The 23,746-nt window shown below is 46.1% G+C and overlaps 1 protein-coding gene across 2 annotated transcripts; it reads right to left on the bottom strand.

Moving 5' to 3' along the window:
• Positions 1–33: 33 nt before the first annotated feature.
• Positions 34–15,585, bottom strand: ACOT11 (acyl-CoA thioesterase 11). Of its 2 annotated transcripts, XM_075287692.1 has the most exons (17): positions 14,825–15,585; positions 14,161–14,259; positions 11,205–11,368; positions 10,645–10,714; positions 10,429–10,489; positions 8,515–8,616; positions 8,221–8,356; positions 7,941–8,100; positions 7,587–7,706; positions 4,998–5,142; positions 4,858–4,913; positions 4,367–4,433; positions 3,692–3,775; positions 1,824–1,957; positions 1,413–1,544; positions 1,212–1,335; positions 34–984 (listed from the first exon to the last, which is right to left on the bottom strand). In XM_075287692.1, exons 1-17 carry the CDS (start codon positions 15,019–15,021, stop codon positions 841–843), a joined length of 1,995 nt encoding a protein of 664 aa, XP_075143793.1. In that variant the 5' UTR covers positions 15,022–15,585; the 3' UTR covers positions 34–840. The 2 variants fall into 2 exon arrangements, with proteins under 2 accessions (XP_075143793.1, XP_075143794.1); XM_075287693.1 differs by lacking the exons at positions 14,161–14,259; positions 14,825–15,585 and adding an exon at positions 13,122–13,248.
• Positions 15,586–23,746: the final 8,161 nt, after the last annotated feature.

Here is a 23,746-nt window from a genome sequence, read left to right as displayed (position 1 = left end):
ATACCAGACAGTACACATGGTGCTACACGTCACTTCTTTATTATCAGTCTACATACACACTGCATGCGTAAACATTGACAAGACTGACTCAGGTCAAAATCCTACTAAAGACATCAACAAAACCAAAGTGCAAAATGTGCAAAGAGTCTCAGAATCAGAGAGAAGGACACAGTCATGACAGCGGTGACAAACCTATGCCGTCCGTCCATCATCAGGCTGCACTCCTCCTGCCTGACACCATTGGTGGCCTATGATTCCACGTTACCCCAATCCTTAAAGGGGACCTTTCACCACCTCCACCAACTCTGGCTCTTTACAACCTTCAATAGGCGCTTCTCTACTAATTCTGATTTGGAATTTTTCTCTAGCCCCCACCATTCCTGAGCAATCATTGCTGTTAGTTTCACCATTACACGCTCTGTTGTCAGGTGGACAGTTCCTGTCTTTCTGCTCCAGCCCAGAACCGCCCACCCGACATCAGAAAGCAGAATTGTGCTGTAACTAATGGAAAATATTGCTCAGGAATGGTGGGGGCTAGAGAAAAAATTCCGAATGTACCAGAATCAATGCAGCGGTGCCTATTGAAGGATGAAATAAGTTGGAGTTGGTGGAGATGGTGAAAGGTCCTCTTTAAATCATAGGCCTAAAGGATTTGGCATGCCAGAATCCAACAATCTGCCATCAGGGTGTAGTCGGGGGCACCACATGGTGAGCCCATTCTGATGGTTGAGGTTGGTTGACATTTGTCTAATGTGTATGGCCCCCTATAGGCTGCGGCCTAAGGAGTGAGGGGTATGTTATGTATTCTGTCTAGTAGGGTCCATAGATACACTATGTACTTTACGGCTCATTAGAGTTCTTGGTATTTTCAATAAGAAATTGCTCGCAGGCCTGGTAAGTGTTGGCGAAGTCAGATGACAGTCCGGCGACGTTAGTGGTTAGCTGTAGGACGATTCCGGGGGTGAACTGATTGTAATACGAGATCTGCAGAAGAAAGAAAAAAATATTCAATCACGACTGCCGGTATAGCAGAAAGCGACTGGGTCATAATGGCGGGAACCTACTGTCCTCGTATGTGGAAGGGCGGCCATTGGCCATAGACCCCAGCGCTCAGGTGCAACTCCAACCTCTACCACGTTACAATCTGGACACTAACATAACAAATGGCGCCCCCAGCTAGATCATGTGGGTCAAATGACTAAAAGTGATACCTTAGTCATGGGTCCTTGTGACCAGACACAGAATCCGGAGCAGAGAGTCTCGCCGCGGGTGTACTTATCAGAGGGGGGGTATGTAGGAAGGGAGACGGAGCGAAACGCCACAACATAAGGGTCTCTGGGAAAAGACAACATACCATGAGTATACAGTTCTTCAGGATCTATAGAAGCAAAGGGTTTAGAATCAGAACCCACCCAACATCGCAGGGCGGCCGCCGGGAGGCCAGGATGATGAAATCTTGAAGTTTGCCATCTGCGCTGCTCACGGTGCTGACTACATGATAGATGGCATCGTCTTCATTCACTTGCTGCAGGAGCTGGCATTCCCTAAAGAGAAGACACCGGGACGGATTTATTAAGATTGGCGTTTCATCCGTTATTCTTAATAAAGGCCCCGATAGGCGCAGGTCACGGCCCGTACGCCAGAATGGAGACATACTCCAGGTAGGAACGGTCCACCCCACTCCACCCACATTGATAGAAATGGTCTTGTGCCAAATATGTGACACAATATCACCCGTCTGAGCCAGAAAACTGGAGTAGAGGGATTGATACCCCCCACCCCACACACACCCACTATGAGTTTTTTCGTGTTCCTTCTCTCACTTGTAATAACCGTCCCACTCGGTGCGCCGGCTCACATCAGAAAGGAGGTTGAAGGCTTGTTTTGCATCAATGGACACAGTCATCTCAACCTTGAAGGAGAGAAATGTGCCATCCTCCAGCGTGTACAGCCGAACCTGGGAGGAGAATATATAGTATTATAGTAAGTCCCCTTGTTTTGCATAGTCCATACAAAACAAGGACTATGCAAAGAACTTAAAGGGAGTGTGTCAGCCCAGCCCTGCAGATAGATCGGTTACTGTCACCAGACCCAGCATATCACCCCAGCCCTGCAGATAGATAGGTTACTGTCACCAGACCCAGCATATCACCCCAGCCCTGTAGATAGATAGGTTAGTGTCACCAGACCCAGCATATCACCCCAGCCCTGCAGATAGATAGGTTACTGTCACCAGACCCAGCATATCACCCCAGCCCTGTAGATAGATAGGTTACTGTCACCAGACCCAGCATATCACCCCAGCCCTGCAGATAGATAGGTTACTGTCACCAGACCCAGCATATTACCCCAGCCCTGCAGATAGATAGGTTACTGTCACCAGACCCAGCATATCACCCCAGCCCTGCAGATAGATAGGTTACTGTCACCAGACCCAGCATATCACCCCAGCCCTGCAGATAGATAGGTTAGTGTCACCAGAACCAGCATATCACCCCAGCCCTGCAGATAGATAGGTTAGTGTCACCAGAACCAGCATATCACCCCAGCCCTGCAGATAGATAGGTTAGTGTCACCAGACCCAGCATATCACCCCAGCCCTGCAGATAGAGAGGTTATAGTCACCAGAACCAGCATATCACCCCAGCCCTGCAGATAGATAGGTTACTGTCACCAGAACCAGCATATCACCCCAGCCCTGCAGATAGAGAGGTTATAGTCACCAGAACCAGCATATCACCCCAGCCCTGCAGATAGATAGGTTACAGTCACCACACCCAGCATATCACCCCAGCCCTGCAGATAGATAGGTTACTGTCACCAGAACCAGCATATCACCCCGGCCCTGCAGATAGATAGGTTACTGTCACCAGACCCCAGTATATCACCCCAGCCCTGCAGATAGATAGGTTAGTTTCACCAGACCCAGCATATCACCCCAGCCCTGCAGATAGATAGGTTAGTGTGACCAGACCCCAGTATATCACCCCAGCCCTGCAGATAGATAGGTTAGTTTCACCAGACCCAGCATATCACCCCAGCCCTGCAGATAGATAGGTTAGTGTGACCAGACCCCAGTATATCACCTCAGCCCTGCAGATAGATAGGTTACTGTCACCAGACCCAGCATATCACCCCAGCCCTGCAGATAGATAGGTTACTGTCACCAGACCCAGCATATCACCCCAGCCCTGCAGATAGATAGGTTACTGTCACCAGACCCAGCATATCACCCCAGCCCTGCAGATAGATAGGTTACTGTCACCAGAACCAGCATATCACCCTAGTCCTGCAGATAGGTTACTGTCACCAGAACCAGTATATCACCCTAGTCCTGTAGATAGATAGATAGATAGATAGATAGATAGGTAGGTAGGTAGGTTAGGGTTACCTGAATCAAACCATGTTCTCCCCTTGTAAATCGCTGCCTCCGTTGCAGAGATATTGCCGTTTTTGCATATGAGCTATTTGGAGCAATAAGGGTGTTGCCACTTACCTATTTGGAGAAATGGCACCATCCTTATTGCTCCAAAGACCTCATTTGCAGATTGACAAAATTAACAGCAATAGACAGAGATGATGGTTGTTTGATCCCCCATGGCATAACAAGTACACTAAAACCTCTCCATAAGAAGAGACTAGGTGGGTGCAGAGGGCACATCTGGTGCTAAACGAAATGAATATCTAGTACCTTTTTTATTTCCGAGGCCAGGACCCAGTCAGTTTTAGACACCAACATTTTCAGGGCAGACACGTTGTTGTAGCTGAGATAAACCTGCAAAGGAAATAACCAGGGATGTAAAAGTAATGGCAGACAAAACAGAGTACAGCGCTTACAGTATAAAAGGGTCACCCAATCCGTCCTATAATCCAGGTTTGCAGTGTCAGGACAGATCATACCTATTATCTATAGAAAGCTGCGGTATTACTCCACCCGGCACACTGAAATCAGCACTTTGCCAAATCTGTCTACGTGTAGTGCTTCTAAAATTTACCATATTGTTCATAAGATGTGCTTGGTATCAGTCCTTGTGCACAAATGACGCGCCTTGTACATGACGTCCATAATCTGCACACATTCAATAAGTGTAGTATTTCCATTCCAGGGGCCTTGTCAATGGGCCGCCCCATTCTGATATTGTCCAGTCAGTGCTGACAGTATCAGATGTTTAGGGACAACCCTATTAATAAAATGAATGGTAACATCCAACTGTCAATTGGTTCAGACATTTCCAGGAGGAATAACAGAGGAACAACACAGAGTTTAGTGGAACACAAGTATTTGTATACAAGTGTATCCGGAAACCTGACAGGTCTTTCTTTATTGCATTGATAGACAGAAGACTGGTGATCCTTAAAAACTTACCTGGTTACACGGGTCCCAGGGGACGGATAGCGGCACCTCTGACTGCTTACAAGAGATGACGTACTTACTGCGAACACAAAAAATAAGTGTATAACTATCATAAAGCGCCCCATGGGTCTGATAGAGTAACATTATTGTATAATACACCCCCCTATTTTCAGGCTGCCTGTCCGAGCGTACAAACTATTAGTAAATGTGATAGCGCCCCTTTAATTGTCCGTCCTGGGCATTAATAGATTTGTGTGTTTCTCTCTGGAACATCCCTTTAATTCATATATTAGGAAGAGATTCATCAAAATTGGTGCAAAAGATAAATGATGCAGTAGCCCATAACAACCAATCAGATTTGTTCTTTCATTTTCAAAACTGCCTGTGGAAGAAGAGAGCTGGAATCTGATTGGTTGTTATGGGTAATGGCTACTTCTCCCTGATACATTTATTCTATAATCTTATCACAAACTTTACGACAAGCGATGTCGCTCGCGCTTTACCGGTCCAGCCTGATTTTCCGACGAGCAATTGCCTCGCGATACCGTCTTTCTCCATCCTATAAAAAAGAAAGCATGGTGTAAGACATGCCATTATTTACAGCCGCACACATAGTACAGGTCAGCATGGCGGAGTCACTTACCCCTGGCTCCGGTTTGATGCGAGGGAGAATACAGCGGTGGTTGTTTTCATCTAGGACCACGAAGGTCATGAAGGCGCTGTTTATATGTCTTCTGGGTACACCCACATCATGGCAAAAGGCCTCGGCGCAGACCCCGACCTCCATACTGCAACACAGACATGTTCACACAAGGATATCAGTATCACAATGACCATAGGGTTTACAAAGTAGCGTTCTGAGAATGACCGAGCATGCTGGGACTTGTAGTTTTGCACTAGTCACAGGTTTCATAATTGGTGGGTCAATAGATTTGTAATTGTTTTAATGGACCCTCTTGTATAAAGGGGGTATAGCTCAGGACTGGATAAAGTCACCAGACCGGCTACAAAACTGCTATGACCAGTTACAATTTGAGGGGGGTCCATGGAAGTTTATATTACGTCCCCAGGTCCCATACGGTATAATGTCTCCAGGTCCCACACAGTATAATGTCCTCAGGTCCCTCACAGTATAATGTCCGCTGGTCCCACACAGTATAATGTCCTCAGGTCCCACACAGTATAATGTTCTCAGGTCCCACACAGTATAATGTCCTCAGGCCCACACAGTATAATGTCCTCAGGCCCACACAGTATAATGTCCTCAGGCCCACACAGTATAATGTCCTCAGGTCCCACACAGTATAATGTCCTCAGGTCCCACACTGTATAATGTCCCCAGGTCCCACACAGTATAAAGTCCTCAGGTCCCACACAGTATAATGTTCTCAGGTCCCACACAGTATAAACTCTTCAGGTCCCACACAGTATAATGTCCTCAGGTCCCACACAGTATAATGTCCTCAGGTCCCACACAGTATAATGTCCTCAGGCCCACACAGTATAATGTCCTCAGGTCCCACAAAGTATAATGTCCCCAGGTCCTATACAGTATAACGTCCGCAGGTCCCACACAGTATAATGTCCCCAGGTCTCACACAGTATAATGTCCTCAGGTCCCATACAGTATAATGTCCCCAGGTCCCACACAGTATAATGTCCTCAGGTCCCACACAGTATAATGTCCTCAGGTCCCACACAGTATAATGTCCCCAGGTCCCACACAGTATAATGTCACCAGGTCCAACACAGTATAATGTCCTCAGGTCCCACACAATATAATGTCCTCAGGTCTCACACTGTATAACGTCCCCAGGTCCCACACAGTATAATGTCCTCAGGTCCCACACAGTCTAATGTCCTCAGGGGTCCCACACTGTATAACGTCCCTAGGTCCCACACAGTATAGAAACACAGAAGAGGTGCGGAGTCCTAGAAGTAGTAACTACTAACAGTCGTACTCACCGCTCATTCTGAGACCCTGCCGGGAACCAGTGAGCATTTGCATTATAATTTCAGGAGTGCAGTGCCAGCCTCACCAAGGGGACACAGTTTTAACCTTAAAGCCACCCCCTTGTGTAGACCCCGTCTGACACTGAACAGCGATTGGACACAGAGTGTGTAAGAGAAGAGAGTAGTAACACCCCGTTGTCAATTTTTTTAGAAATTTCCAGGAGGAGTAACAGAGGGATATAGCAACGCAAGGTTCACAGAAGATGGACAGAAACGTAGGAATGAAATAACAGTAAACTAATAAAACCAATTATCTGTATTGTATCTCAGTGTGATAATAACTACAGTATACGCCATCACGGCTCTTCAGATGTGGCGGAGATTTCACAAGCCCATACATAAACCCATAAATATCCCATCTCCAGAGCTTTATCTCACATGGCCTTGATCTTTGCCCAGGCTTTAGCTGTATACGCCAGATCTACTGCCAGATAACGCTAATACATTTCACGACCATATACACAAAAAGTGCAACCGTCCCCGGGTAACGCTTATGGGGGCTCCATTATGTGTTATGTAAACCGTGAGGAGTGGTCATGTGACAGATTATACAACCGGAGCCGTGGCTGGAATATGTCGCAATCTCAGTCTATTTTACTGGTAATTTACATAGCAGTAGATCAGGTTCCAGAACGTTGTTCCTGTCCTGGTTGAGAGCGGGTTCTTCAGGTTTTGGAGAAGAATGCGTTTACTTGTATAGCTATTATATACATGTCAGTCATTGGAAAACCCTTTAAGGCTATGGTCACATCTTTGTCAGAGTTCGTCTGGTGCAGAGAGAACACAACAGATACCGGAATTAGCCCATTATTCTGTCAATGGCGTCCCGCGGGGTTTGCTGTTGTCAATCTTAAGGCTGCATGCACACAACAAGGTGCACATGCCCAGGCCATAGTAAAACGGCATGGATGGCACATGCATGATACCTATGTCCCACCCGTGCCTCCCCAGACCCATTCATGTAGTGAGTCTGGGCTGCCAAATGGACAGTTTTGTCTCAGGGTCACTGCCCCATACACATGCACTGCAACGCCTTTTGAATAGGTTTCCCATTCCCATGGGAATTTCAAGGGTCACCCTGTTGCCCCCTCTGTTGCACTTCTCACCTTGATCTGATACGTTACCATGTCCTCCATTATTAGAGAGCTCTGAACCATTTTGCTATATGTGATGGACCAGACCAGGCCCTTATTACACATATATCCTATTTGTTACTGACCTGTCTTTGAAGGCATTGTTGACAATGGCCTTTAGGATCAACCGGTCCCCGACCTGTGAGGGTCCCCGGAAATGGAACATTTCAATAACCTTTAAAGTCGGGTGGGCGTGACAAAGCCGGCTGCGTAAATATAATATCAACAGGTTACCAATCAAAGGAGTACTTGGTAATGAACAAATGGCCAACTCCCCAGAATTTATCAAGGTCTTCCATACAGTACTGTGCAAAAAAACGTAGGCAGGGTTGGAAAAAAATATTGCAAATTAAGAACGCTTTCAGAAATAGAAGGGTTAATAGTTTATTGATGTCAATTCACAGAAGGGAGTGAATGAAGAAAAGATCCCTCATTCATACCTGGCAGCTATTGTGGCAATATTCTCCATCCAGGCCATTATCTGCCCACCAAAAGTATTGCCCTGGTGGTTGGCGTGTGGGGGCAGCACCAGTTCAACACTCTCCACACGAGTCTTCTGGGCGAGAACTTCTTCGTTCATTCCTCCTTCCCGACTCCTTTCTATAGTTCATATATAAGAAAACACATTGCACCTTACGACCTGATGTTTTCATGGGTATGAAAGCCCAAAACAGCCCATAATCTTCAAGAAACAAAACCCTCCGATGCTCTAATACGTACCGTCCTGCTGGGTGCTGCGGGTCAGCAGGTCCTTTATATTGTCAGTATGGACTAATCTCATACGACGTCTTTCGGCAGCAATACTGTGCTCCAGGTGCTCTTCTTCAGTCACCGGGGTTGTCGGTTTTAGCTTCACCTGTGGATATTTAATATATCAAAGGCACTTGCACGACTAAAATTGCAAACCGTCTTGCGGCGAGCATTGTACCATTGTATTATTACACATATAATAGTATTATTGATGTTATACAGTATTTATTATGATTAGAATTTATTTATTTTTTCTTTACTTACTTTTTTATTGCCTTGTGGTTGTGCGACAAAAGTTGCAAACGCCTGACACACTTTCCATTCTTCTCCATTAGTCAAGTCTTCACAGGTGACATGGATTCCGACCTAAAGCGACAAGAATATACTGGATTGAGCTCTATACTGGCAGAGCCTCTGGACCAATACAGTGCCATGAATACCGGGGTAGCAGTGGTAGTGGGGCCTGGGACATTAGGGGGCCTGTTGGGCCCCCAATGTTTTTTTTTTGTTTTTTTTTAATAGGCACTTACCGGCTGGAGTATCCCCAGCAGGTAACAGGCCCTGTTTGCTTACCGATCCCAACTTCTGCTCACGGATGCCTGCGCTTCCCCTTCTGCAGAGGTGGCTGTGATCAGGAGCTGGAATCGGTAAGTGAGGCCGCGGGCCTGCGAACCTCACAAACACAGCTAACCTCATACTCTGGAGTCTTTTCAGATCACCGAGTATATTGATCGGAGGGCCAGGGGAGATGAAGGAACAAAAAAATCCCTGTTACTTACCTCTCCTGCGCTCTGGCAGTCTGTGGGCTTGTTTGGTGACATCTGGTCCAACACTGAAGATGGCCGAAAGTAGCGGGGAGTGCACCGAAACCAGGAAGAGGTAAGTAAGTGTTTTTTATGTTTTCATTCTCTCCTGGGTCTCCCATCATTCTACTATGGGGTCTGAAAAGACCCCAGAGTATAATTGTTCATGGGTGGTCCCCAATGGAGCATAACACTGTGTGCAGAGGCCATTATGGGGTATAATACTGTGTGCAGGGGCCACTATGGGACATTATACTGTGTGCTGGGGCCACAATGGGGGATAATACTGTGTGCAGGGGCCACTATGGGACATAATACTGTGTGCAAGGGCCACTATGGGGATAATACTGTGTGCAGGGGCCACTACGGGGAATAATAGAGTCTCCAGGGGCCACTATGGGGACATAATACTGTGTACAGGGGCCACTATGGCGCAGAATACTGTGTGCAGGGGCCACTACGGGGAATAATAGAGTCTCCAGGAGCCACTATGGGGACATAATACTGTGTACAGGGGCCACTATGGCGCAGAATACTGTGTGCAGGGGCCACTACGGGGAATAATAGTGTCTCCAGGGGCCACTATGGGGACATAATACTGTGTACAGGGGCCACTATGGCGCAGAATACTGTGTGCAGGGGCCACTATGGGGACATAATACTGTGTGCAGGGGCCACTATGGCGCAGAATACTGTGTGCAGGGGCCACTATGGGGACATAATACTGTGTACAGGGGCCACTATGGCGCAGAATACTGTGTGCAGGGGCCACTATGGGGACATAATACTGTGTGCAGGGGCCACTATGGCGCAGAATACTGTGTGCAGGGGCCACTATGGGGACATAATACTGTGTACAGGGGCCACTATGGGACATAATACTGTGTGCAGGGGCCACTATGGGGCATAATACTGTGTGCAGGGGCCACTATGGCGCAGAATACTGTGTGCAGGGGCCACTATGGGGAATAATAGTGTATGAAGGAATGCGGTTTGTGCGATGGAGGGATGGGGGGGTGGACCATATCAAATGATCGCATTGGGGCCCGGCCATTCCTAGTTATTCCACTGTTCTCATACATGTAGTGTATTGTCCCCTCCTGATAATCCGACCACAATAAGGACATCATGGTCGGATGTCTGACAAGTCCCAGACCATAGAATGTTCCTGCATTCATGGTCATATTCATTACCAATTGACTACGACAACAGATGTCATCACAAAGATGGTCAGAGGAAATCTTTACAATCTGAAAATGTTTTCATTATTTATATTTGCAAAAATATTAACATTTTAATACAAATGTAATTATGGTTATGTTCATGAAAAATCCCTTTAACCTCATATGTTATTGTTATGATAATGGATACCGACCTCCATACTGGAGTTAAAGGCGCGGTTCACTTTTGTCTTCAGGTTAACCACTTGGCCCACGCTGGAAATTGGAAAGTAAAAAAAATAATAATAAAAAGTTATAAGAGAGTATATACAAGAACGTCACAGCCCTATCATCCACCTTGTTATTTTTTAAGATAAGGGAACTATGACGGGATTTATTGTAGTCACTATAGAATATTATAATGTCCGTACCTAATTGTATGCTCAAAATAGATGTCATCCATGGAGGCCGTGACACAGGGGCAGCCAGCATGTCTCTCGGCTGTAGGATAGAAGGGTATACGGTCATCCTTATTACATGTATGTAGTATATTCACTTGCCATCATGGCTTCCACTATTGTAAGGGTGAATTCACAAGCGACAGATTTATTATACAAATTCAGTTCCTCTGGTTGTTCGCCATTCTCATACTGAAGCCTATGGATTAGATGTGGATGTTTTGCATCATGTGCATGTACCCATAGGATACATGGACTCTAGTCCTAACTATAAGGCCATTCTGGCGTTCATTGACTATAAGGGCCCTCTGGTTGTCATTACGTTGTTGTCACGGACTATAGGGGCGCGCCATCCACCTTTACATCTACACGGCCATACAATCTGGGTGCAGGGATAATGCGTTTCTTTTCTCCATACACTTATAGTATAAGGTCTTATTATAACACGGAGTCACGACCCATTAGATATCCATCTTAGCCACGTATAACATACAATGCATTGTATTCGAGGCCGACTATATGCTCCTCCTCACCTGACAAGCAGGCCGCCGTGTCGATCCATTTTAGCAGCTGTCCGGTGCTGAGTTGACCGCGGTGGTTGGCGTGACATGGGAGCACCATCTGACTCATACGCACCTCTGTGAGGTTTCGTACATCTCCATTGCTACTCTCCATGGCACGGCGGGACAAGGGTGACCTGGAAACAAGTGACAGATCAATGCAAAATTCTCCAAAAACATCATTTATACGTGTCAGGGCAACTAACCCGATTATAAAATGAGTCAATCTGAATGGTTACTATGAGCAACTGTGCTACATATGGCTGCCAGATGCTACACAGGTCACGCTAGGACTATACAGAGGCCTGTGCTTTAACAGTAAATGTCACCGGTATACAATTTCATATATGGTCAAACACTCTGTGGAGACGCTGCCATGTTTTGAGATATGGCGGCCTATAACATATGACCGCACACAATATGGCTCCATCGTCTGCAGATTCGCAATGCAATACATTGAACACTATAAGGTGTCATAGTCCTCTAGTATTCCAGCAATTTTTCTGTAACAATGACCTGCCGAAACAAGTGGAGCTTCAGATTCTTAAAGCCTATTCACACAACCAACTTTCTCGGCTGTGCACTACCCGCGATCGCTCACAGATCCAAATCACCCATTGAAGTCTATGAGAATAAAAACAGATCCTCCATTGACCCGTTAAATACACAAGAGAGCCTCAGCATGGTCAGCACTACGCTAGGTTCACACTAGCGTTTAGGCGAATCTGCCCTGGGATCCTGCTTACGGCCAGGGCGCCACATGGCGTAAATGGAAAAAACGCGGCGGCATTTCACAGTCACGGCGTAACGGATACGATTCTACCGCATACCATCCCCACACGGCAGTAAAATACGCACAGCGGACAAGCTGCAAGTTACAAAACCGTTGTGGATTTGTAAATCGCATCATGTCAATTATGCCTACGGAAACGCCGGCGGTTTCCGTATAGGTATTATTGAAGCAGAATGCGTTGCCAGTGCGCTTTTTTTGATTGAGGGCCCCTTCACATGGCGTAAGCGCTCAGCTCATTCTGAGCCGTACACGCGAGCGCTTCTAAACACTTCCCATTCACTTCAATGGGAGCGCGGGCTTTACGAGTGAATGGGAAGTGTTTAGAAGCGCTCGCGTGTACGGCTCAGAATGAGCCGAGTGCTTACGCCGTGTGAAGGGGCCCTGAGACACTACGTGGGGTCTTAGCCTAAAACAACAAGCAGGACTTTTCTCTCTGCCAATTTCAGTATAAAAATCGACAGAAACCGAACAGACTATGGATGCGTGAAGATGGACCATCAAAATAACCGTCATGTGAATAGCCCCCCATTCACTTGTTGATATAAACTTGGCACTGTATATATATATATATATATATATATATATATATATATTCCACAACATGGGGCCTCAACCTAAAGATTGAAATTAACTCTATCCAACTGCGAATAAAAAAATACATGCAATAATCTGCACAGTAAGCAAAACGAAGGCAAAGATAATACAGAAAGCAATTTTTGTCATGCGAGCCGCTGTCACATGCGACACAATTAGTGTTAATGGGAACGATGTCACCTGCAATTTTGACATTCAACATAGAGTCAAGTAAGCTTGGATTTTGGGCGGCTACCACTTGTCGCACGTAGGACCATAGAAATACATTGCATTGTATGTCGCCCTAGCCTGATATGATCATAGCATCATACAATGTAAGGTTATGTATGGCGGCATAGTGACAGCCAGAGGCAGATACACACAGCTGGGAGAAGTTACATAACACGCCGGAAAAGTTATATAAGTTTGCTCAGAGCTAGACAGACATAGGGGAGAGGTAGTGAGAGGGTTAATAGGAGCGAAACAGATGTGGGTAAAGTATACGGTATAATAGGAGACTTTACTATGACATGAGCCGGTGTCCCTCCACCTGCCGCCTGTCCCCAGACGATGGCATAGTGTCTATGTCCCTCCCCATACACAATACTCAGCCAAGACTTCCTCAATCCAGCAGCACAGGCGTGGAGCAAGCCTTAAACCGGCAGGACCCGGCTGCAATAGAAACACCAAGCATCTGTCTGTGACTGACCACAAGGCTGACAATTCACGCACCAAATTCTCCGATAACAGAACATTTCTAGCAAACTTCTACTTTTTGGAAAAATCTCAGTATGATATGATATCCAGGCTGCAGTATAAGACCTCAGGGATTCTTCCCAGGGCTACAATGAGTTAATAATATGGCCACCACTTCTGGAAAGACACAGTAGTGCAGTGTAGTGTATAGAAACCCATGTATGAGGGGCCTGTCAGCGACTAATAGGGGGTTGAGGTTTGCAGATGTTGCCACTTTAAGGCAGGGATTGAGATGAAAGGCATGCTGGGAGGACAGCTATTTGCTGCATTGATTTGGGTCAGTGGGGTCAGATGAGGCGCTGCAGAGGGGATCCAGTCCCTGCAAAGTTATGACCCTTATATTGTGTGTTGTTGGTGGCTTGTTGTCCCTTGTCGCCATCTTGTGTGAGGTTACTACAGGGCAGGATTTAGCGCTCGCTATGACTTGCCTCTGCTAGCTAGGAAACTTCCGGATTATAAAATAAAAAGCTTGCTTGGCTGTGCCCCAAATGAGTTTGGGCGTCTGCCTAGAACAAGCCTGTGTACTGTAGATGGCCAATCTGAACCTGCGCATTGTTGTCGAAACTGCAGCGGTCATTGTGCAACTGTTTTGATACGGCTGAAATCACACTTGCATTTTTTTTGCAAGGAGTTAATTGAAACATAAAGGAGAGATTTCTATGTCTTCTATGTACTCCATCCACTTCTGGTTTTGGCTGCATCAACACTTATGCCAAAAACTGCACATGTGACTTCACCCTTAAAGGGGTTGCCCAGGATAACCCGCTTTTTTATATGAGACTGGAGAAGGTGAAAAAAAAACCATACGTGTCCTGGTGCTCCGGTGTCTCCCAACGTGACCCAGTCCTGCTATTCCGGTGTCTTGTTTTTGCAGAAATTTCCGCCACAAATGACAGCTTCAGAGACCTAAAGAAAGGACACGGGATGTTACAGGAGATGTCCCAGTTCCTTGACTTCTGCCAAAATAAGACACGAGAGCAGCAGACCAGACCGCGGTGGAGACACCAGAGCACTGGGGACAGGTGAGGTTTTTTTCTCACCCTCCCCAGTCTCATATCAAACTAGTTATCCTGGACAACGCCTTTAAGCCTGTATCCTGCGGTGTAAAGTCAAAGCAGAGCTATCAAGGCTTTGACTTTCTGCCGCAGGTTTTCTAGCGGATGAACCTCAGATACAACGGGGGTTGATGAGTGATACTCTGGCGCCGCGGGTTTAGAGTCTGAATCAGCGGCCATCACTTCCATGAAAGCCAAAATCTGGCCGCCTTTGAACACCTTCACTAATTTTGGTGAATGGAGTCACATTGTAACCATGAGGGTGCCGCAACATGACAATATTCGATATTTAATTTTGCATGCTGCCAATGGACAGGGAAAAAAAATGGTGGTCTTTGAGAAACACTCAGGGTTCAATGGGCTCTTATGCTGTCCATAGAAAACAGAGAGCACACGATGTGCGAACGAGGCCTTACTTGTCGCCCTGATCGATGGTGCTTTGTCTGAGCAGTGAGGTAACCGTGAGGTTACCATAGAACAGATTTTGGTATTCACTGCAGACGTCTCCCTCCTCACCACATGGTGTCAGTGAGGTAATACTCCAGACATGAGGATGTGTAGACAGAAAGCAGAAGATGCCGCCTGAGGTCGGGCTGTCATATGATGGCATCATTGTGCACTTGGGTCGGGGACTTCACTTAACACGCCCTCTGACCTCCGCGCCATTGCTTCCGAGTTCTTCCCCACTTTATTCTCTGTGCTGTAAACTGCTTAGAAATTAAACTCTGTCTTATGAGATTTGGACCCGAGATGTCTATAGAGTTAATGTCTTCGCGCATGGCCCAGAGGTGCGCCTGCAAATATTTGCTACCGGAATATTTAATTTGGCAGGTTCTTGCAGTAGAGACAAACAAGCCGGTCACACACCTATGAGCAAACCTATGTCATTAGCACACCCTAGTGGGGAGCGCGGGTTACTGCATTGGAATTGCCCCCGGGGTAACGTATCTGCCCCTCGCCCTGCAGTCTCATTAGTGACATAATGGCCGGTTCTCTGGAGATCCCAGCCTAGGACGGTCATAGGTGTCACCACTGCAACAAGTCAGTTCTGGAAATTTCTTCCGTCTTGGATATTCCACCATCTTCGGTGAGCGATGACGTGCTGGCAGAACGTGCAAAGTTACGAGTAAAGTTAGTCGTTTGGTTTTGCGTTACACCTGTAGCCTCCATTATCATCCCCCAAACACATAGGGCTCCCGAATATTTTTCCAGGGGCCTCCACCGTCCTCCCCTCTTACTTCACAGCAGCATATTACGCAATCTGCCCTCCCTCCTCCACCTTGACTGTTTACTTCTTATTGTCCATGTACACAGAGCACGCCATGTAACGCACACAACAACCTCTAGGTGGCAGTCTATCTTTTCCAACCGAATCCAAAAGGCAAAACAAGGAAATTTGTTTTTACATGTTCTATTTCTGAGCGATGACAAAAGAAGCAATACCGCGCCACTATCCCCCCCCCCCCCCGAAACCCTGACGCTTTCTAATTTACCGCAGATATGTCACGATAATTGTGGCGTAAATTCATTCCTGAATATAGTCGGCCGTGTATATAAAATTGTGCACAAATAAAACATGTAAAATATGAGACTTGGAAGGTTTGAGGAATAAATGGCGAATTTTGGTAATACCAGAATGACCTATGTAACGGCACATTGGTCCCCAGCCCTAAATTTAGGGGAGCCCGTCTGGTATCTAAATATGTTTTATGATAAAAGTTGCGCACTAGTTACAATGCGGCAGAGATTACGTGATCGCCTCCTAGCTGGGCACAACGCAAAACAATAATGACCTTGCCTATGGTTTCCGCGGAAGTGACTACTGATGACATCTTGCCTCCTTCCCCGATCGGTTTACACCCCCCCCAACCCCCTACCCATCCTATATGTCTGAAGAGTATCTACAATCCAAGGTCCTTATTATTTTGTATAATGGGATCATTTTATTCGATCCTTCACCAACACCACAGATCGCTTCCGGTCCCGGACACTAAATATTCCCCCATTACTATGGGGTCCGGTCTTCGTAAATTACACTCCTGGTACTATAAGCAATACAACATAGTTTAGGGGCTTTGTAAATGCTCTATTTGGGGCCCAGTAGCTTTATGCTCCTCCGTACATATAGGAGTGTCGCTACACGTCCTGCTCATTCACTAGCAGCTTCTAGAACAGTTGATCTGCGCAGGTTCTGGTTGTCAGACCCTACAGATCACATACTGATGACCTATCTTATAGATAGGTCTTTGGTCTATAAATTCAATTTAGGGTCAGAAAACCCCTTTAAAAGGGGTTGTCCTAAAAATAAAAAATAAAAATCACCTGTTCCGGCACTTCAGTATTCCCCGCTGTTGCCAGTTTAGCAGTGTTTCGGTGGAAGTCATCACCACATGTGACCACTGAAGACCCAGGACATCGCCAGTGACGTATGGAAGTGACTTCCACCAGATCATGGCCCTGGGCGCCGCTGGACTGGATAGTGCCGGGGATCACCAGCGCACCGGGGACAGGGGAGTATGTTTTTATTTTCTTTACCTCGGCCTTCTACCCCAGTAATATAATATCCTTGACAACCCCTTTAAGTCAATGATCGGCTGAGCAAACATTTATACGGACGTTTCGTCCCTGTCATTGCCTCAGCGAGCAAACACTTATTGGCCCTCAATCACATCATCGGTCTGACGCACATCCGCACTAGGGGTGCACACACAATGCGGCGCCCCCTACGCACAGCTCCGTGTCATCAGCGTCTACAATGACACTTATTGATTATTGCTTGTTAACCCATCACTGTTCATACGGTTTGCAGGTCTACCCGTCATGAACGTAATCGTAAATACCATCCGTACAGACCAGGCCGTGGCATGTATGGGGACGCCATGATTTCTGTACGTAACTGGACGTTCCAATATGGCCGATAGATTTGATATATCATCGATGGGCACTTGTTATGGGTAGATGATATCGTACGTCATGTCAATCTACACTCAGCCGGGTTCAAAACGGGGTAAATTATTGGGATCAATCTTTCCATTTTGTTTTTAATAACGGCGTTTGCGATATACGGGGGTTGTCTATTGTTTAATATCGCCGTCTGATGGTATAGCTTGTGCACGTCTTGGGCAACCTTAAAGAAATAAAAAAAAAGGGTTGTGTTTTCGCAGCCAATTTGCACCCGCCAGTGTGTGTTAATGTCTGGTACATGACCAGAGAAGAGAATAGGGCAGGGAGTGTTAGCAGAGCCACACGTGGAGCGCACAGAGGGGTGGGGGGAGCGCGTACAAGCTGTATAATGTTACAGGAGCAGCAGGAGGAGGAGGAGGGGGAGATGTGTCCTCCTGGGATCCTGCTCTCAATCTCCTTCCTGGTGATGGGGGAGCTCGCGGCGTCACACACGCTCCTCCGCCAATGGCAGGCCAGCGCTGTCAGTTTCAAGGCGCCCTCGCCAGCTCTGGAGTCAGCGAGACAAGTGTGTGACACAGTAACAGCTGGCGTCATGGTGACACGGCGAGGTGCACAGCGCCCATCGACAGTCGCCGCAACCATGAGGCAACATCTGTCGTCACAGGGCAAACTTCCTCACACGAGAAAACATCTCGGCGTCTTGCAGGGTCTGACATGACGCTTATTTCAAGCTGCGCAGATGTGGGGCAAGCGGTCTCCAATACGGGCGACGTTTGTCACCGTTCCTGGCGTGTCGGTTTTAGTAAATACTTGTATTCTCCATTAAAGTTTTTCGCTCAGTCGTGTGATGTTCCTCCATTGCTCCTACTAGAAATGTGCGTTGCAGTGTGAGGTCAAAATTTCTGGAAGTTCAAGTTTTTCGTCCGTCAGAGAACGGAGACACGACACATCCCATTGTAGTTAAAGGGATCCGTATGTGACCGCAGAACAACGGAAAGGCCCACGCTATTGTACACCTAGGGTGAACTACTAAGGCCTGGTTCACATCTGCATTCGGTATTCCGTTCAGGGGGTCCCGAACACCCAAATACCAGACACATTAAAAAGCGGTTAGCTCCGAAACCACACGGACCCATAGACTATAATGGGGTCTGTGTGTTTTCTGTGCGGCATCCGCACGAATCATGCGGACAGAAAAGTACTGCAAGGAGCACAAGCGGACCCCGGAACGGAATACCCAACGCAGATGTGAACCAGGCCTCATTTGTCCAATCAGAGCTTCCATCGGCAGATTATCTAAGGACACACCCCTTTGTCAGGAGGAATGGTAACACCCAGTTGTCAATATGTTCAGGAGGAATAGCCAAAACACTCCAGAATTGATATTTCAAGAGGAATGGAGGTATTTACTGCAGCGGACATGTCAGGAGCAGCCACAGGTAGATGTTCACATGTAGCAATTTGTTGATTCTACGTGACTATCAGCGCCAAATTCCATCCTGAATCAATGGGAGGCAGTGACCAAAGCAGGACATTGAAAAAAATAAGCGTCTTGCTCGCTTTTGTTGCAGATTCCACTGCGCGAAACACTCCACTGGTCAATTCCCAGGGCCCAAGAGTGGAGAGGAACTTGCAATGGAAGTCCACCTTTGGTTCTTCTTCACTTTCCGCCACGTATTTTTGTATCTACCATTGGATATCTGCTAGATCAGTAGATTCAGATCATCCCGTCCATGGCCCGCAGGTCTCATGGAGCTCCTTACACGTGGTGATTCCCTTTAATTATTAATTAAGGAAGTAGCGAGGGTCCCTCCCCGGAGACCCTCCTGTTGTTTGTGGTAATTATATCCCAGCTCGTAGCTAAGCTTTGGGATTTCTTTGGCTTTGCTGCGGTTTTGTCCATAACTTGGCGAACACAAATCAGCGTCTACCCAGAGAAGAATAACCGGGACCCTCTTCTATAATGTCCACCACCATTGTAGGAGAGTAGGAAATCTGAATTGTTGTGCACCAGCCATAATATCATGCTGTATGGTGGCACAGGGTAGTCAAAAAATCAAGGGGCAATCCAAAGTCAAGAATTTTTGCTAAATTTCAGCTGGACCCATTTTGGACAGATTTGCTGACCATCTAATATGTCTAAAGGCTCCTGGCTCTCCCATAATGGCAGATGTGTGGGCAAGGAAGGATTGGGCAACTGGTTTTCCAAATTTTTTTTATGTTCTTCTTGGAGAGATAACCCATTGCTTGGGCCAAGGGTGAACAACTGCTGGCCAAATGTCTCAACGAAAGGCATCGAATGTGTATAGCCAGCCTTATAGAAGGTCCTGCTATTGTTGGGAGTGGAGAGTCACAGCAAAGATCGGAAACAAACTGGTTTTATTGGTTACACAAGGAACTGGAAACCCATTTCTGCTACCGTTCTGAGATAATGGAGGGTCGTCTTTCTGTCTTGAACCTCTAGTCAGTGGCTAGAAAGAGCAAGTCTCTGTCTGGAGGACCTAGCTTGATCATATATTACACAGACCACACATTAATTTCAATAGGTTCCTTGTAATACCTCATTTATCCTGTGGAGGTGCTGCAGGGATATCGAAGATTTGTCCTAAGATACTGCACAGATAATCGCTGACCAATGGGGTTTCCAACAGTTGGACCGAGCAGTCGTATTGAAGGGGTACTCCCATCTGGAACATTATGGCATATGGACAGGTCCTCTGGGACCTTCATCTGATGCCCAACCCTGGACTTGTGGCTGCAATGAACGGAGAATGTGCCCACATGTGCAGCTCTCTCTTATTAAGTGTCCCAGATGGAAATACCCCTCTGACTTTTATTTGCCCCCATACACTCTTTATTGGGCCATGTAAAAGGCCCCAACCCCTCCGATCGAATTGAGGTGCTGATATGGCACCTTGTGAAATTTTCTTTGATATTTGCTTGTTTTTAAGAAAAATGTCAAATTTTTTTTTACAAAAATCTCAAAAAATGTCTAAAAATTCAAAACACCCCCTTTCCCTGGAATATATGTCAAACTTTCTTTTGCCATTTCTCATCCCAACAAGGTGATCAAAACCTCAGACAACCCCCAAAATGCCATAAGCAATAAAACTAAAACTTGTCCTGCAAAAAAAAAAAAATCCATACACACAATAAAGTTTTTGGGGGTCCGAATTCTCTTTTTCTTTTTCAAAATTCTAAATTCTTGTAAATGTATCAAAATCTTAGGAAAACCATATAAATTTGGTATTGCCACGATCGTAACGACCTGCAGAATATAGCTTACATGTCTGGTTTGCAGCTCTGTGAACACCGCGCCAACAAAACCAAAAAGAAAATGGTGCAATTTTTTTTTTTTTTAAATTATGCAATCTTTTTTCCAGCTTCCCAGTACATAACCTTGTACGTATAGGAAATACAATTTGCCATCATACGGGCCTGTGAACAGACAAGTAATAAAGGTAAGGATTTTGGAAGGCAGGGAGTAAAAAAAGAAATTGCAAAAATCTGAACGGTCTGCGGCAGGAAAGGGTTAAACAAGCACCTTTCGCCTTGGGGTAGAAATTTGCGCATGTAAAAGGACCTCCTCGAACCACATACTATCCTGCTCTTATAAGAATTCGCTCGATCTGGCAGCGAACGATCATTACAGAACTGGACGAAACCAGAAAACGGAGGACTCGCAGTGTTCAGCAGCTGCACTAGACCAGTTTAGAGAACACAAGTCCTGTGCTATGTGGGCCGTGTACACACACGTCTGTCCAGCGCTGAACATTGAGTTTCCTCTACTCCATGGAGAACAGAGTATTCCGAGTTCCCGCGCCTCCTGATTTGCTGTTTGCTATGGTACAAACCTCCAATACGCTTCTCTTCCATAGTTGATGACAATCCCAACTTTGGTGGAATTGCCCAAAATTTTAAGAAGTGTTAGGTCCTAAAGAGTGGGTGTTCCTGTTACGTTTTATTTGCAAGGCTAGGACAGAGCCTCAATGTAAAATCTATTCCAGGGCCACCCAACTACCAGGTGCCATTTATAATACTGGTGTGTTCCAATATGTCAGGGGGAACTTTGGACCCTCTGGGGCTCAAGGGCCTCTACACTTCCTACAGTTACGCCCTTGGGCTGTGTACACAACCAACAGAGAACTGACCCATCTGTCCTGGACAACAGAAAGGAAACAGGAGATTCAGGAACAGCAGCATCAATGGCGGCAGGGTCAGCAAAAAGGAGGGAACATTTGGCATCGTTCATGATGGGCCAAAGTCATCCATGTCAACTCTTCTGAAAGCCCCCACATAAAGGGGTGACCACTCGGCGTGCAAGAAGGCTGGGCAAAGTTTCTGAGTTGAGCAGATTGTGGGTCATATTATACAGTCCTATGAAAAAGTTTGGGCACCCCTATTAATCTTAATCATTTTTAGTTCTAAATATTTTGGTATTTGCAACAGCCATTTCAGTTTGATATATCTAATAACTGATGGACACAGTAATATTTCAGGATTGAAATGAGGTTTATTGTACTAACAGAAAATGTGCAATATGCATTAAACCAAAATTTGACCGGTGCAAAAGTATGGGCACCTCAACAGAAAAGTGACATTAATATTTAGTAGATCCTCCTTTTGCAAAGATAACAGCCTCTAGTCGCTTCCTGTAGCTTTTAATCAGTTCCTGGATCCTGGATAAAGGTATTTTGGACAAACAATTCAAGTTCAGTTAAGTTAGATGGTCGCCGAGCATGGACAGCCCGCTTCAAATCATCCCACAGATGTTCAATGATATTCAGGTCTGGGGACTGGGATGGCCATTCCAGAACATTGTAATTGTTCCTCTGCATGAATGCCTGAGGATTTGGAGCGGTGTTTTGGATCATTGTCTTGCTGAAATATCCATCCCCGGCGTAACTTCAACTTCGTCACTGATTCTTGAACATTATTCTCAAGAATCTGCTGATACTGAGTGGAATCCATGCGACCCTCAACTTTAACAAGATTCCCGATGCCGGCATTGGCCACACAGCCCCAAAGCATGATGGAACCTCCACCAAATTTTACAGTGGGTAGCATGTGTTTTTCTTGGAATGCTGTTTCTTTTTGGACGCCATGCATAACGCCTTTTTTTTATAACCAAACAACTCAATTTTTGTTTCCAAAATGAAGCTGGCTTGTCCAAATGTGCTTTTGCATACCTCAGGCAACTCTACTTGTGGCGTACGTGCAGAAACGGCTTCTTTCTCATCACTCTCCCATACAGCTTCTATTTGTGCAAAGTGCGCTGTATAGTTGACCGATGCACAGTGACACCATCTGCAGCAAGATGATGCTGCAGCTCTTTGGAGGTTGTCTGTGGATTGTCCTTGACTCTTCTCACCATTCTTCTTCTCTGCCTTTCTGATATTTTTCTTGGCCTGCCACTTCTGGGCTTAACAAGAACTGTCCCCGTGGTCTTCCATTTCCTTACTATGTTCCTCACAGTGGAAACTGACAGGTTAAATCTCTGAGACAACGTTTTGTATCCTTCCCCTGAACAACTATGTTGAACAATCTTTGTTTTCAGATCATTTGAGAGCGGGCTGTCCATGTTCGGCGACCATCAAACTTAACTGAACTTGAATTGTTTTGTAGAAAGAAATGGTCCAAAATCCCTTCATCCAGGATCCAGGAACTGATTAAAAGCTACAGGAAGCGACTAGAGGCTGTTATCTTTGCAAAAGGAGGATCTACTAAATATTAATGTCACTTTTCTGTTGAGGTGCCCATACTTTTGCACCGGTCAAATTTTGGTTTAATGCATATTGCGCATTTTCTGTTAGTACAATAAACCTCATTTCAATCCTGAAATATTACTGTGTCCATCAGTTATTAGATATATCAAACTGAAATGGCTGTTGCAAACACCAAAATATTTAGAACTAAAAATGATTAAGATTAATAGGGGTGCCCAAACTTTTTCATAGGACTGTATGTATGTGTTGATCATGTCACCAAAAAAGGGTGTCATGTCCCAAAAGGGGGCAGGGCAGTGCCGTGGCCCACAAAATTTGGTACGTATTACCAAAGTCCATGCACGTAATATGGCCATACACATTAGATTGCTGTAAGCAAAGGAACAAAGGAATCGGTTATTCCGAAATTCCTTCTTTCCCTTACGTCCGTCACTGTGGGAGAGTCCGGAGACCCCATGTAGATCAGACGTTGGGCTGGTTGGTGGATTTGTATTGGATTTGGATTGTGCACCGTCTGGTCAGATAAAGTCCCAGTATCTTCCCTTGCAGAACCTTTTTCGGGGCAGTGGGTCCCCATGGTTTAATGCTTTATGGGCACACTGCCGCTGCTCGTCCATCACTTCTATAGGTCTACGGCGGGATCCGGTTTACAGTCAGAAGCCGTCTACAGTAAGGTTGTCCATAAATTACAGTAACAGCTCCTGCGCA

This window comes from Leptodactylus fuscus, chromosome 9, assembly GCF_031893055.1.
Source record: "Leptodactylus fuscus isolate aLepFus1 chromosome 9, aLepFus1.hap2, whole genome shotgun sequence".
NCBI lineage: Eukaryota > Metazoa > Chordata > Amphibia > Anura > Leptodactylidae > Leptodactylus > Leptodactylus fuscus.
The sequence above is the reverse complement of the archived record's forward strand: the minus strand, read 5'-3'. Positions and strand labels throughout refer to the sequence as shown.